This window comes from Haliotis rubra, unplaced genomic scaffold (assembly GCF_003918875.1).
Source record: "Haliotis rubra isolate DU_JTF1 unplaced genomic scaffold, ASM391887v1 Scf757, whole genome shotgun sequence".
Classification (NCBI taxonomy): domain Eukaryota; kingdom Metazoa; phylum Mollusca; class Gastropoda; order Lepetellida; family Haliotidae; genus Haliotis; species Haliotis rubra.
The window spans coordinates 307,883-321,668 of NW_025767476.1; the positions used below are offsets into that span (position 1 = coordinate 307,883).

Genomic DNA, 13,786 nt, shown 5'->3' on the forward strand with positions numbered 1-13,786 from the left:
AACGTAGCTCCCACAGCAATGAAGCGAAACCTACACAGAAACGTCGCTCCCACAGCAATGAAGAGGAACCTACACCGAAACGTCGCTCTCACAGCAATGAAGAGAAACCTACACTGAAACGTCGCTCTCACAGCAATGAAGAGGAACCTACACCGAAACGTAGCTCCCACAGCAATGAAGAGGAACCTACAGTGAAACGTCGCTCTCACAGCAATGAAGAGGAACCTACACCGAAACGTCGCTCTCACAGCAATGAAGAGGAACTTACACTGAAACGTCGCTTCCACAGCAATGAAGAGGAACCTACACCGAAACGTCACTCTCACAGCAATGAAGAGGAACTTACAGTGAAACGTCGCTTCCACAGCAATGAAGAGGAACCTACACCGAAACGTCGCTCTCACAGCAATGAAGAGGAACTTACACTGAAACGTCGCTTCCACAGCAATCAAGAGGAACCTAAACTGAAACGTCGCTCTCACAGCAATGAAGAGGAACTTACACTGAAACGTCGCTCTCACAGCAATGAAGAGGAACCTAAACTGAAACGTCGCTCTCACAGCAATGAAGAGGAACCTACACTGAAACGTCGCTCCCACAGCAATGAAGAGGAACCTACACCGAAACGTTGCTCTCACAGCAATGAAGAGGAACCTACACTGAAACGTCGCTCTCACAGCAATGAAGAGGAACCTACACTGAAAACGTCGCCTCACAGCAATGAAGAGGAACCTACACTGAAACGTCGCTCTCACAGCAATGAAGAGGAACCTACACTGAAACGTCGCTCCCACAGCAATGAAGAGGAACCTACACTGAAACGTCGCTCTCACAGCAATGAAGAGGAACCTACACCGAAACGTCGCTCCCACAGCAATGAAGAGGAACCTACACCGAAACGTCGCTCTCACAGCAATGAAGAGGAACCTACACCGAAACGTCGCTCTCACAGCAATGAAGAGGAACCTACACCGAAACGTCGCTCTCACAGCCATGAAGAGAAACCTACACTGAAACGTCGCTCCCACAGCAATGAAGAGGAACCTACACTGAAACGTCGCTCTCACAGCAATGAAGAGGAACCTACACTGAAACGTGTTATCCTTCCTTACTGCTCCAACTTCTAAATGCCTCTCGATGAAGAAGAATGTGAGAAAACTTATGTTATATTGACTCTGTATTGAGAGTAATTAAATACCTAATTTACCTAATAAAATATACCCTCATATCATCCTGTGTGTACTGACAGAGCTGGTAGGAAGACATGGGTGGATTATGTTAAACATATTTTATGTAATTATGAATTTGTTTGTGTAACAACACACCAACCAACCTACACTACCCCTATGTATAGCAAATGGGTCTGTGTCTTGTTAACAGGTATGGTACTTCTTATTGAAATTGTTTAGATTAAAATAAGACAAAATGAATGGCCTACTATTTTAATATTCTCAAGAGCATCTTTAAAATAAGTCATTTGAGCCGCAAATTAAGTCTCTGAGTTCCGCTTATAAGTTGTTTTGTATACTGTATCAGTGCCATTTTGAGTCGGTTTAGATATATATATATTTGGTCTTCAGTAACCCATGCTTGTCGTAAAAGGCGACTAACGGGATCGGTTGGTCAGGCTCGATGACTTGGTTGACACCATGTTATCGTTACCCAGTTGCGTAGATCGATGCTCATGCTGTTGATCAATGGATTGTCTGGTCCTGACTCGATGATTTACAAACCGCCGCCATATGAATAAGTGGGAATGTCCCTGAGTGTGCCGTTTAACAACAACCCAAATCTAAAGCACACACCTTGCCTTTTAGTCGTTACCTTGTTTCCTGACTTGAGTACAATTGCCACAAGGTATTGAACCCGTGTTACATGGAACGTCGAAGCTGAGCAGTATCTTCACCTCTACTTTCACAGTTTAACCTAATGCTAGACGGCAAGGATTTCTGGAAGGTAATAGATGTTTTATATGTATCGAGCATGTTCTATTGTTTTGTTTTAATAATAAACCTCTGCCTTGTCACATGTAACGTCGAAGCCTTTATTTTTGTTTCATAGGCCTTTTGGCTGGATATCTGTATGGTATAATATCAAACTATATCTTTCCATTACCTGTATACACAGTACCCGTGACATCTAATGAAGTTAATCGTGTTCATTTTCTTCGTTATTCTATAAAATAAATAAGACTGATTTTGTTGGAATCGGGTACTGGTAAGCTGAGAATGGATTGTGTTTGTACAACGCCGCACCCAGCAATATCATAACTGTATGGTCGAGTCTTGGCCAGACAATCCAGTCATCAACAGCATGAACATCCATCTAAGTGATGAGGATACGATGACATGCTGTCAATCAAGTCAGCAAACCTGACCAGCTAGTCCTGTCATTGACATCTTACGACAAGCATGTGTTGTTGAAGGCTAATTCTAAGACAGACCTTCACTGGTGACCTAGGAGTGGATTAATATCACACTGGAGGATGCGGAATAACAACTCAAATACACACGTGTCCATGCTGAAAACAAAATATTTATTTCGGCTTTGACATGCATCACATACTACAGCGAGGGGCGTATACAAGGATCATAATATACGATATATGATTATACGACCGTATCCACAGTCTCGAATGTTCAGCGTTTCTTCGAGTAATTATACCACAGAAAGTCTGCTGGTTTAGGATGTATTTTTATTTATTGTTTACATTTTAGAATTTGATGCAGTATCGATGTTTGTCTTAGATACGAAACTTTCACACTGAAAGGAGGCGTATGTGCTGTTTGATCTGACCCATATATTATCACGCACTAGTTTTACAACCTGTGACAATCAGTAATGTTACTGTCCTTGATGGGAACATTGTTTTATAAATGGTGTTTTTTTTATTACCTTAAACTCACTCACTCACTCGAGACAGCCATGTTACCACTGTGTCACGCTTCCTGGTCACTGTTTAGTTGCACAAGAGTGAGTGACTGAGTTTGCCTTTACGTCGCTTTTAGCAACATTGCAGCAACATCACGGCGAGGGACACTAAGAATTGGCTTCACACTGTACCCATATTGGGAATCGAACCAGGGTCTTCGGCGTGACAAGCGGGCGCTTTAACCGCTAGGCCACCCCACCAACCCTCTCTGCACAAGCACTAATGCATTTGTGGTAACCGATTAGGGATAATATACGAGATCGGAATAATACCTGTTGATCTGCGTTGCACCTCGACCATTATAACAAGACCAAACAACCCAGGTCCTGCGTCACTTCCAGTAGGGTCTGTATGGTGGCCTAGTGGTTAAAGCGTTCGCTCGTCACGCCGAAGATGTTCGATTCAATACATGGGTACAATGTGTGATGCCTATTTCTGGTGTCCCTAGCCGTGATATTGCTGGAATATTGCTAAAAGCATCGTAAAACTAATATCACTCTTTGTGAAGTGATCAACGTAAGGATATAGATATTTCTTTCAACCTAAGATTTACAGCGATTCATACGTTTAAAGGATTCCCTGTACGCAATCAGGAAGAAAGTATTACAGCAGATATTGTGAGCTGACACGCTTTTTTTGGTCTTCCTTGAATTCTCATTTCATGAGGTAACGCTGAGCATTCACTTCTGTGGTGGCACCCGGGGATAGGGTGGGTGGGGTTTGGGTGTGTGTTCGGGTTACAGTCGGACAAGTCCTCTCTACGGCAGAGGAATCTCTTGAAAAGAGAGAGTCTCATGTTTTTCCGTGGCCTGAAAAGAACAAACAGTAGCATTATAGACCCATCAGGGCTGGAATGGTTGGTTGGTTGTTGTTTAACCCTTATTCAGCAGTATTTCAGCTATATGTCGGCGGTTTGAAAATAATCTAGTCTGGACCAGACAAACCAGTGACAGCAGTGGCATCGATCTGGGCAATTTGCAGACGATGGCATGTGTCAACCAAGTCAGCGGGCCTGACCACCCGATCACGTTAGTCGCCTCTTACGACAAGCAAGGGTTGCTGAAAACCAATTCTAACCCGGATCACCAAGGGTCATCTGAGCAGGATTGGGTTAGTGAGTTGAAAGTTGAATACATTGCTGCTGTTAGTTTGTTTTCCAAGAACATTTCTGTAGTGAGTGAGTTAAAGATTAACGTCATATCTGCTTTATTTCAGTCGTAAAGCGACCGGGTGGGATGTAATGATTTGACATTATATACAGCTGAAATAGTGCTGACATGACAAACACACTGTAAAAGTATAACCAGCTCTCCCTTACTAAACCATCAAATATGCTGAGCAGAAAAATATTGGCAAATATAGAACTTACAAATTGGAATATAAGCATTTGGTTTGCACTAAGATACAGCTTTTAAAATAACATCACCTACCTCTGAAGACTTCGGGCAGTAATCGGGGACATCAAAGACAGAGTCCTCGAAGTCTACACCGAAGGTTGAAAACCCAACTGTCTCAAGGAAGTAGTCTGAATAATGATACACAGTATGTTAGTTTTAAACAAACATGCTCTGGTCGCATAACTATTCTTTCATAATGCGTTATTGCAAGGTGGCATGGGTTTAAACACAACCGAGTGACTGATTTAGTTTTATGCTGCACTCAGCAAAATCCCAGCTATAGAACTGCAATCTGTAAATAATCGATTATTGACCAGACAATCCAGTGATCAACAGCTGGAACATCGATCTACGCTATTGGGATACGATGACATGTGTCAACCAAGTCAGATCTTAACGGTTGTTACGTTGTTCTTTTGATTCCTCTGCATGACAGTGTCGTGCAGCCTTACAGACATGCTTCATATTTCTCAAGTGTTGACACGGTAGCATTCCTCTACTTCAAGTACGTGTGGCTCATCTCGTTCAATCCAAAATAGTGCATTTGTCATGAATCTTACTGAATAGACATTCTCAGTATATACGGAGCGATTCTTTATTTGGAAGGGCGGTGGGTTAGGCTAATGAGTGAGTGAGTGAGTGAGTTTGGTTTTACGCCGCTTTTAGCAATATTCCAGCAATATCACGGCGGGGGACACCACAAATCGGCTTCACACATTGCACCCATGTGGGGAATCGGCGTGACGCGGCAACGGTTTAACCAATAGGCTAGGTAGGCTCATGGTTCAAACGTCAAGTCGTTATGCTGAAGACCACGGTTTGATTCCCATATGGGCTCAATGACTACAATTTCTGGTGTGTCCCCACCGTGACATAGCAGGACAATCGATAAAAGTGGTGTAAAACCATATTCCCTCACACATTGTCTGGAGAAAGTAATTATAAATAATTCTGGAATTATCGTAGAACCTGACAAAGAAATAAATCAACTAAGAATTCACGAAATACAAGTACTAGTCAGGCAAGTGTAGGAACGTACCCACTTTCGACTGCTGCTACTCACTTTTATCTTTACCAACTCTGTATGTTTGTATAGGAATGCACTCTTTCGAGACTTGAATGACCGTTACAACATGGCCTTCATCTTCACTGTAAGCTGTTGATGACAGGGTGTTACTTCCGAGTCCAAGAACAAAATCATACTCTTTTTTGAAATTATCTGAAAAAAAATGACTCAATAACTCTCATGTTCCTTGATATGGCAGAAATGTATTTGTTAGTTTGTTTTTTCAACTCAGCAAATATTCCAGCTATGGTTTGTAAATAATCAGCGTTGGGCCAGACACTCCTGTGATTGAGCATAGATCTATACAATTGGGATATGATGATCTGTTTCGTTGCTTCGATCTTGAGAGGGTACGTAAGTCCCGAAACATTCAAAGTAAATTAAACTTTCCAGATTTTCTTCAAGCATAGAATTTTTGTTGTTTTAATTTATGGCTAAATTCGACTACAGTTGCCAGCGGTTGAAGGAAGGGTGTAAATCCAACTAGGGTCCATGCAGGTAGCAAAAGTTCTGTAAGTCCCCGTGGTCCCTAGCATGGTGATCTTCTTTTAGTTGTTGGCGATCAAAAGGCCATGTTTACATTGTATTGTTAAGAAATAGTTGTCTGCTTGTGAAGATATATGATAGCTAGTTTTAACTCATTTTGTGATAAACTAGTAATTTTACTGTCCTTCGTTGACAGGGTTTTATATATTATATGTATGCATTATGAATTTAGGACTAGTTTTAGTCACGATATCGGTGACATATTGCCGATGTGACTTTAAGCCTTTACTCACTCACTCACTCAATCACTCGTTGCTTCCAGGATTTTCCACAAAACGTTGGTAAGTTGTGCAAGTTTATGTGGCGAATGCTCACGCCTACCGAGCTCATCCAGCCGATGCTGTTATGGGATCTAAACCAGAGATCTGGGTTGGTTGATTGTTGTTTAACCCCACAATCAGCAATATCCCAGTCATACGATGGTGGTCTGGAAATAGTCGAGTCTTGACCAGACAACAGCTTGAGCATCGATCTACGCAACTGGCATACCATGACATGTGTCAACCAAGTCAGCGAGTCTGAACAGCCGATTCCGTTAGTCGCCTCTTACGACAAACATGGGTTGCTGAAGACCAGTTCCAACCCGGAATCGATCAACAGTTTTGATCAATGTTCACTGGATTGTCTGGTCCAGATTCGATTGTTTACACACCGCCGCCATATAGCAGGAATATTGCTGAGTGCGGCGTAAAACAATCACCAACCAGCATTAACAAGACAATGGAGGCTACTAACCTGTGACACAGAAGTTGTCAAATGGTTGGTGTTCCGTTTCGATCGTGCATATTTTCCTCTTGAGGTCGATCTCATAACGCAGATGCTGAAACACGAGATCTTCAGGTATTACATTAGCTGGAGGTTTCAGATGGAATATTCCCGTGCTTCAAATATTCAATAACACCCGGGAACTGGCCAATGCATGATGTTTATCGACATTGTAAACACAAAGGTAAACCAAAAGGTCTACACACGTTTTTCTGTCTGCACTCATTGACATCGAGTACGGGTACAGCATTGAAGTGTCATCAGCTGGCTGTTTCAGTTGGTTCTCATGGTAACATCTGGAACTGCTCATTTGGAACGTCATTCCGACTTTATGTCACAATATGATTTGAATGACGTCACCACTGCTGACGACGCAACAATACAATTGTGTGCGATATTTTTACGTATTCATACCCAGCTAACATTCTTGTGATTTCAGAGAATCGAATACCATTCGATTTTGTTTTTCAACAAATAAGATCACAGAACACAGTGACTTTTGGTTTATAATAAGTCATAAAATTGTGATAAACAATAAAGCGAAAAGTGACATTAAAATTGTGTTCCAGCTGGGACAGTTTCGGCTTATAAAGTTCCAACCAAGTCAGCGAGCCAGACCACCCGATCCCGTTAGTCGCCTCGTACGACAATCAGGGGTTGCTTAAGACTAATTCTAACCAAGTCGACGGTAAAACTACCATACCATGATGTGTCAACCAAGTCAGCCTGCCAGACCGCCTGATTCCGTGAGTCGCCTCTTACGACAAGCATCGGTTGCTATAAAGCAATGATTAATCGGATCTTAAAAAGAGCGAAACACAATGAAAGGCAAGGTGAACGTTACCGCCTTGTGGTCGGATATGGTTTTAGATTCCTCTTGGAAGTCGTCAAGGCTGTAGTTGCCCGTAGTAACCGACCTTTCACTGACGGCATCAAAGTATTCTTCAGAATACCCCTGAAACAGTAAATAACAGGTATTTACACATACAAGTACTCGTAATTTAGCAGATCCTCCAGAACCCACACATGTCATAAAAGAGAAATTGATAGAGTAGTTGGTCAGTGGTTGGTACCGTCTAATCTTTACCCACATGTATGGATGACGGTCTTGTCAAACATTGCTACCCACATGTATGGATGACGGTCTTGTCAAACATCGCTACCCACATGTATGGATGACGGTCTTGTCAAACATTGCTACCCACATGTATGGATGACGGTCTTGTCAAACATCGCTACCCACATGTATGGATGACGGTCTTGCCAAACATCGCTACCCACATGTATGGATGGTGGTCTTGTCAAACATCGCTACCCACATGTATGGATGCAGGTCTTGTCAAACATCGCTACCCACATGTATGGATGACAGTCTTGCCAAACATCGTTACCCACACGTATGGATGATGTTCTCGTCAAACATCGTTACCCACACGTATGGGTGATGATGGTCTTGTCAAACACGGTGTGGCCAATAAACTGGGTATTGACACTTTGTTTGTGTAAATGTCCACTCAGCAATATTCAAGCTGTGTGGTGGCAGTGGAAGCGTGAATACGGACCAGGCTATCCACTGATTGCAATGAACATCGGTACTGTCAGTGTATGTGCAATTGATGGGAGAAAGAGAATTCTTACGTCATTGGAGAAGGGAACATTCACCCCATCCATTGTTCTCATGAGAAGGCCAGCGGTGAATCTGTGGGCGAACCACTTATCAGGAGCACAGCAGACTATTGCCCCACCCACACACGTGGACAACACGGAGAGCAGGACTATGTACCCCAACATGGTTCCAGGTGATCGTGAAATGTGTGGTGTGAGGCGAGGTTCTCTACCTTATAAGCAATACCACGGGGCTCAAGAGTTGCTTATTATGCTAGATTGCTGTTATATTCAGACTAATAAAACATTCTTTATATCTATTGCAACGTATTTCTAAGCCTTGTGTTTTCTTTTTGCAAAATACATTTTATTTTCGTTTTAATAAACGTTATTCAACAAAATCCCTGAATTTTTTCTCAAATATTCCCCTGGGTTTATCAGGTTAAAAGGAAACTGTTACGTTGTCCCGTTTTGATTAAAAATTTAATGTAACGGTTATAATTGATTCACCTTTTACAGTAAAAACCATTTATGACAAAGTGTATTTTTACGGTTGGATTGTGAATAACTGACATCTTACAGTTTGCCAAGTACATTTAATATAACCTCTGTACATCTGTGATCAATAGTAATATGCACCGATTTTAATAAATATATATCGCTGAATGCTTCCAATAATTTTCAGATTAATTATATATATTTTTTTTAAAGAACCATACACGTAACATGAACCCCTTGTACGTAAAGGCTTGCTTGTGGTAACCATGTGATCCGGAAAACAGAAGAGTTTAGGGCAGATTGACCGATATCTTAGTGGAAACTAAAAGCGACTGAAAGAGATCTTAGACGTTTTCAACTTTAATTAAATCTGTCAATGTTGTTCTTAAGCATCTGAATAACAACAACGCAGGAGAGCCAGCATACTTCTTGTTCCCGGGAACCCATGTCACGTCTGTCGTCAGGTTCGATGACTTGGTTCGCACGTCATCGTATCCCAGTTACATAGATCGATGCTCATAATGTTGATCACTGGATTATCTGGTCCAGACACGATTACTTACAGACTGCCGGCTTGCAGCTGGATTATTGCTCATTGGGACGTTAAACAGCAAAGAAAACATCCTTGCACCTCCATCCGTCTTATTGAGAGTATTTTCGTCTCAGACAAACAAACAAATTATTAAAAAATGATGCAATGTATGCATAAATCACTTCTTATTAGTGTAACAGAAGTACCCTCTGCCGGGAACACCGGAAGCTCTTTTGTTCAACCCCCTTGATAAGACATACAAAAAGACGCTAACGGGTGATACTTGCTATTGCCTTGCATTGTGCTCGGCAAGATTGTTGTGAACATTGTCTGTAAGGTACATGAGATACTTTGTGAACGGTATGTCGTTGTTAGTGAATCGATATCTGAGAGACTCTGTGCTATGCATGTGACTGTTGATAGATTGTTGTTAACCATTGTCTGTAAGGTATCTGAGATAATGTGTAAATGGTATGTCATATATCACTTTGCTATGGATCAAACCATGGATTCAACAGCAAACTATGATGTGGGTCTAATTTGGTTTAAATATCTAAGCTTATTGTAAGTATGGATCCTAGGTTTCAGTATGTCATTTCATCTTGTGGATCCCATACCTGATATTGCCAGATGCTGTGTACATGTAAATGACTCGTTCCATGATTTGCAAAATGGTTGATTGGTGCCATGAAAACCATTTCTATGATTTATCATGTATCAAGTGCATACGGTTAGATTAAAGTGGTTGTTCGCCTAAACAAGGGTTACTATATTATTATTTATCTAGTTTTGAATGGATACAATTTCAAATAATAAATCTATGTTTAAACAAAATTGGGAAATTTGTGATTCTTAGCAAAGTGTGAGTAGCATATACTCTATATAATTTATAAGAATGTTACGTGATGGTGAAATATGAGGCTTAAGATTTGTCCTGCTCTTCTCCCTCCGCAGTAGGACCATAAAAATATACTGAGTCAAAAAAGAAACTCCACAATCTTTCTTCAGGGCACTATAAAAGAACAAGAGATGGTGAGATGGTTAAATTGTTATTATTTCATTGCTGAGATATGTGTGAGGTACTCGATACACTGACAATGCCATAATCAGTTCCATTAGGCTACACCGCCGTTCCAAAACATGGGTATACAGAATGTCAAATCACAAGAATAAAAATGCGACATTTCTCAGTTCAATATCGTGTATGGTCGCCCCGCGCATTCACCACTGCCAAACATCGTCTCCTCATCGACTGCCTGGTGCTTGTGAACACGTGGTTGGGGATTATGCGCCATTGCTCTTGCAAGGCAGCGCCAAGTTCCTGCAAATTCTGAGGTTGGTTCCGAAGACCACGAAGCCTCTCCCAAGTGCATCCTAAACGTGCTCTATTGGATTAAGGTCAGAGGGCCTCGATGGCCAGTCTATGACGTTGATTCAAGCGTTTTTGAAGGAGATTTTGTTAACATCGCGGTATGCGGCTGAGCATTTTCATGCTGGAACTGGAGACCTGGGCCATGAGACGCATGAAAGGAACGAGTTCAGGAGTGAGCACCTGGTCGCAGTAAGCAGCAGCTATGAGGTTTCAACGGATGACGAGAAGTCGAGAACGGTTGTTCCCACAGAAAGCACCCCACACCATGCAACTTCCGCCCCCGAATCTGTCGACTTCCTGTACACAACATTGGGCATACCATTCACGACGTCGTCGTCCGCGAATCTGAGGGTAAACCTTGATTCATCGCTAAAGACGACTCGAATTCCGTCTCTCTGGGTCCATCGGAGGTGACGTTGGGCCCATAGCACGATGACGTTGATGAGACGGCGTCAATATTGGCCCACGACATGGACGTCGAGAATGGAGATTGGCAGCCCGATTTCGAATGGTCTGTGAGGACAGTCGACCTCTAAACATCTCAGCCCTGGTTCATGTAGCCGGCAGAAATCTGTCACGTAGGTGACGTAGGACGATTTGACGGTCTTCTGCTCGTGACGTCGCGTGACGTGGACGACCCGACCTTGGGCGTTCAGAAGTGGTGCCAGTTTGTTGTAGACGACCTCGCAAGTCATACACAGAACGACGGCTGCATCCCATTGCTCTTGCGACGTCAATAACTGATCTTCCTGCTTGCAACATGCCAACGGCATGTTCACGTTGCACATTTGACAATCGTGGCATTTCAAGTACCGTTAGAACTGTAGTTTAGAAGTATTTTTTCAATTCTTGAGGCCAATGCAAACACGTGCATATGAAGAAAACTTCGATGCGAAGATCACGTGATCGACTGCATGTGCAAAACCTGATTTGGCACTAACGTCTTTTACACGACGAATGGGTGGGTTTGAGTGGGTTTTGCTAACGTTTTTCTAGAGTCGAAAGATAGGGATCCCATTTCGGATACATAGGTGGATCATCAGAGTAAACTCATTCATTATTTTGCAAATTACATTTTGTGAGGTTTCTTTTTTGACTCAGTATATAAACAAGGGTCCCTGTCCACAAGGCATTCGTAACGTTACGGCCTGTCGTAACTCTATACTTTGTCATAGGCTTACGAGTGTCGTAGGGCTACGGACGTTTTGTGGCTTGGGAGCCAGGAATTTTGAAGGGTTCGTATTTACACAAAAAATGAATTCAGTTTGCCTGGGTTTTCGAAATCTTGAACCTGTTCAAGTGGAGCTTTGGCCCAATGTGTGAAGCCCATTTCTGGTGTCCCCCGCCGTGATGTTGCTGGAATATTGCTAAAAGCGGCGTAAAACCAAACCCAGTCAGTCAGTGGAGCTTTTAATTTTTCTTGTCCATTTATCCTAGGAGGACTCCATGACTTTTAATGAAATGGGTGGTTTTTTTCTGAGACCACACTGGATGTCAATGAGAACGTTATTGACCCCCCAGGTACAAGCCGATTGTTGTCACCATGCGGCTCAAAATGGTTGGACATATTTGATACGTGTCAGGTCACAGCAGCAGCAGCAGTAGTAGTAGTAGTAGTAGTAGTAGTAGTAGTAGTAGTAGTAGTAGTAGTAGTAGTAGTAGTAGTAGTAGTAGTAGTAGTAGCAGCAGCAGCAGCAGCAGCAGCAGTAGTAGTAGTAGAAGTAGAAGTAGTAGTAATAGTTTTCACACTTCACGTCCTTCCTGCAACCAGCACTTACTTATCAGCACGGAATGACGTGGATCCGTACCATATATTTGGTTGGTGTACCACCGGAATGGATTGGGGACATACGCCTCCATTTAAAGGATGCAATAGCCAGCATTGGCAGATTGAGGGATAGTCGTTCGGGCAAATTTGAAGAGATAGGTGTTAGCGGATTGAACCACCATGTCCCTCTTGACAGCTGCGACTAATTGCTGTTCAAGTTCTCCTATTGTCTTGCAATGACTCTGTTACTGAGAGTAACCTTCTACCCTTCCTTCTAGACGGAGTGGTAAAAGAGTTCGTTCGTCACGCCGAAGACCCGGGTTCAATTCCCCACTTTGATACAATGTGTTAAGCCCATTTCTGGTGTCTCGCTGTGATATTGCTGGAATATTGCTAAAAGCGGAGGAAACTAAACACACGTTTGCGGGGTCAAATAAGAACAAAAAGCGTCCTAAATATCAGGAATGGTTCTAGTTTATACAGCTTTGACGAGCTTCATGTACTACACCAAGGAACAAACGGACAGATGATCAACTATACTCTTTAAAAAAGTAGGGGAACATCATTTTTAATTTACGATTGAAACAATTCGGAAATATATTGAAGTCAATCAATGTTGATATGAAAATAATGAATGTCTTGAGAGTACACCAACACTTGCTCTTCCTCATGCAAGATGACAAGATGACTGTCACAATGAATGGCCTACAGTGATTTATCGACCTTCTAGATGACAAGATGACTGTCACAATGAATGGCCTACATTGATTAATCGACCTTCTAGATGACAAGATGACTGTCACAATGAATGGTCTACGGTGATTTATCGACCTTCTAGATGACAAGATGATTGTCACAATGAATGGTCTACAGTGATTTATCGACCTTCTAGATGACAAGATGACTGTCACAATGAATGGTCTACAGTGATTTATCGACCTTCTAGATGACAAGATGACTGTCACAATGAATGGTCTACAGTGATTTATCGACCTTCTAGAGTACCTCAAAATATCAAATCACACCCTATGTACGTGTATTTGGCTACTGCGTTCTGCACGTGCACTAGTAGGGTGGATAACAGACCAAAATAGGCCGAATCGTACACTTTGTGACACAAGCACCAATATTGGCATGATCGTTCACCATGGGCTTCCTGTTCAGAAAATAGCGTTGGCCAATCACAAATCCAAGATGGACGCCATAATCTTTTAACTATCATTTCTGGCCGATGTTTTTCATCCAGCTGTCTAATTCCACTTTAGTTTAGCTTGCAGAACCACGTTTTGATGAAAACAAAGACAA

General features: G+C 42.2%; 1 protein-coding gene and 1 long non-coding RNA gene across 2 annotated transcripts; both read right to left on the reverse strand.

Moving 5' to 3' along the window:
* Nucleotides 1–2,515: 2,515 nt before the first annotated feature.
* LOC124260246 lies at nt 2,516–8,521 on the reverse strand. The gene is made up of 7 exons (XM_046694504.1): nt 8,345–8,521; nt 7,551–7,661; nt 6,677–6,761; nt 5,393–5,548; nt 4,363–4,457; nt 3,449–3,741; nt 2,516–3,367 (listed from the first exon to the last, which is right to left on the reverse strand). The coding sequence occupies exons 1-6, from the start codon at nt 8,495–8,497 to the stop codon at nt 3,691–3,693; spliced, it is 651 nt and encodes a 216-aa protein (XP_046550460.1). The 5' UTR covers nt 8,498–8,521; the 3' UTR covers nt 2,516–3,367; nt 3,449–3,690.
* A 4,412-nt stretch (nt 8,522–12,933) lies between these two features.
* LOC124260251 lies at nt 12,934–13,639 on the reverse strand. The gene is made up of 2 exons (XR_006894036.1): nt 13,475–13,639; nt 12,934–13,420 (listed from the first exon to the last, which is right to left on the reverse strand). It is a non-coding gene; the product is annotated as an uncharacterized LOC124260251 (long non-coding RNA).
* Nucleotides 13,640–13,786: the final 147 nt, after the last annotated feature.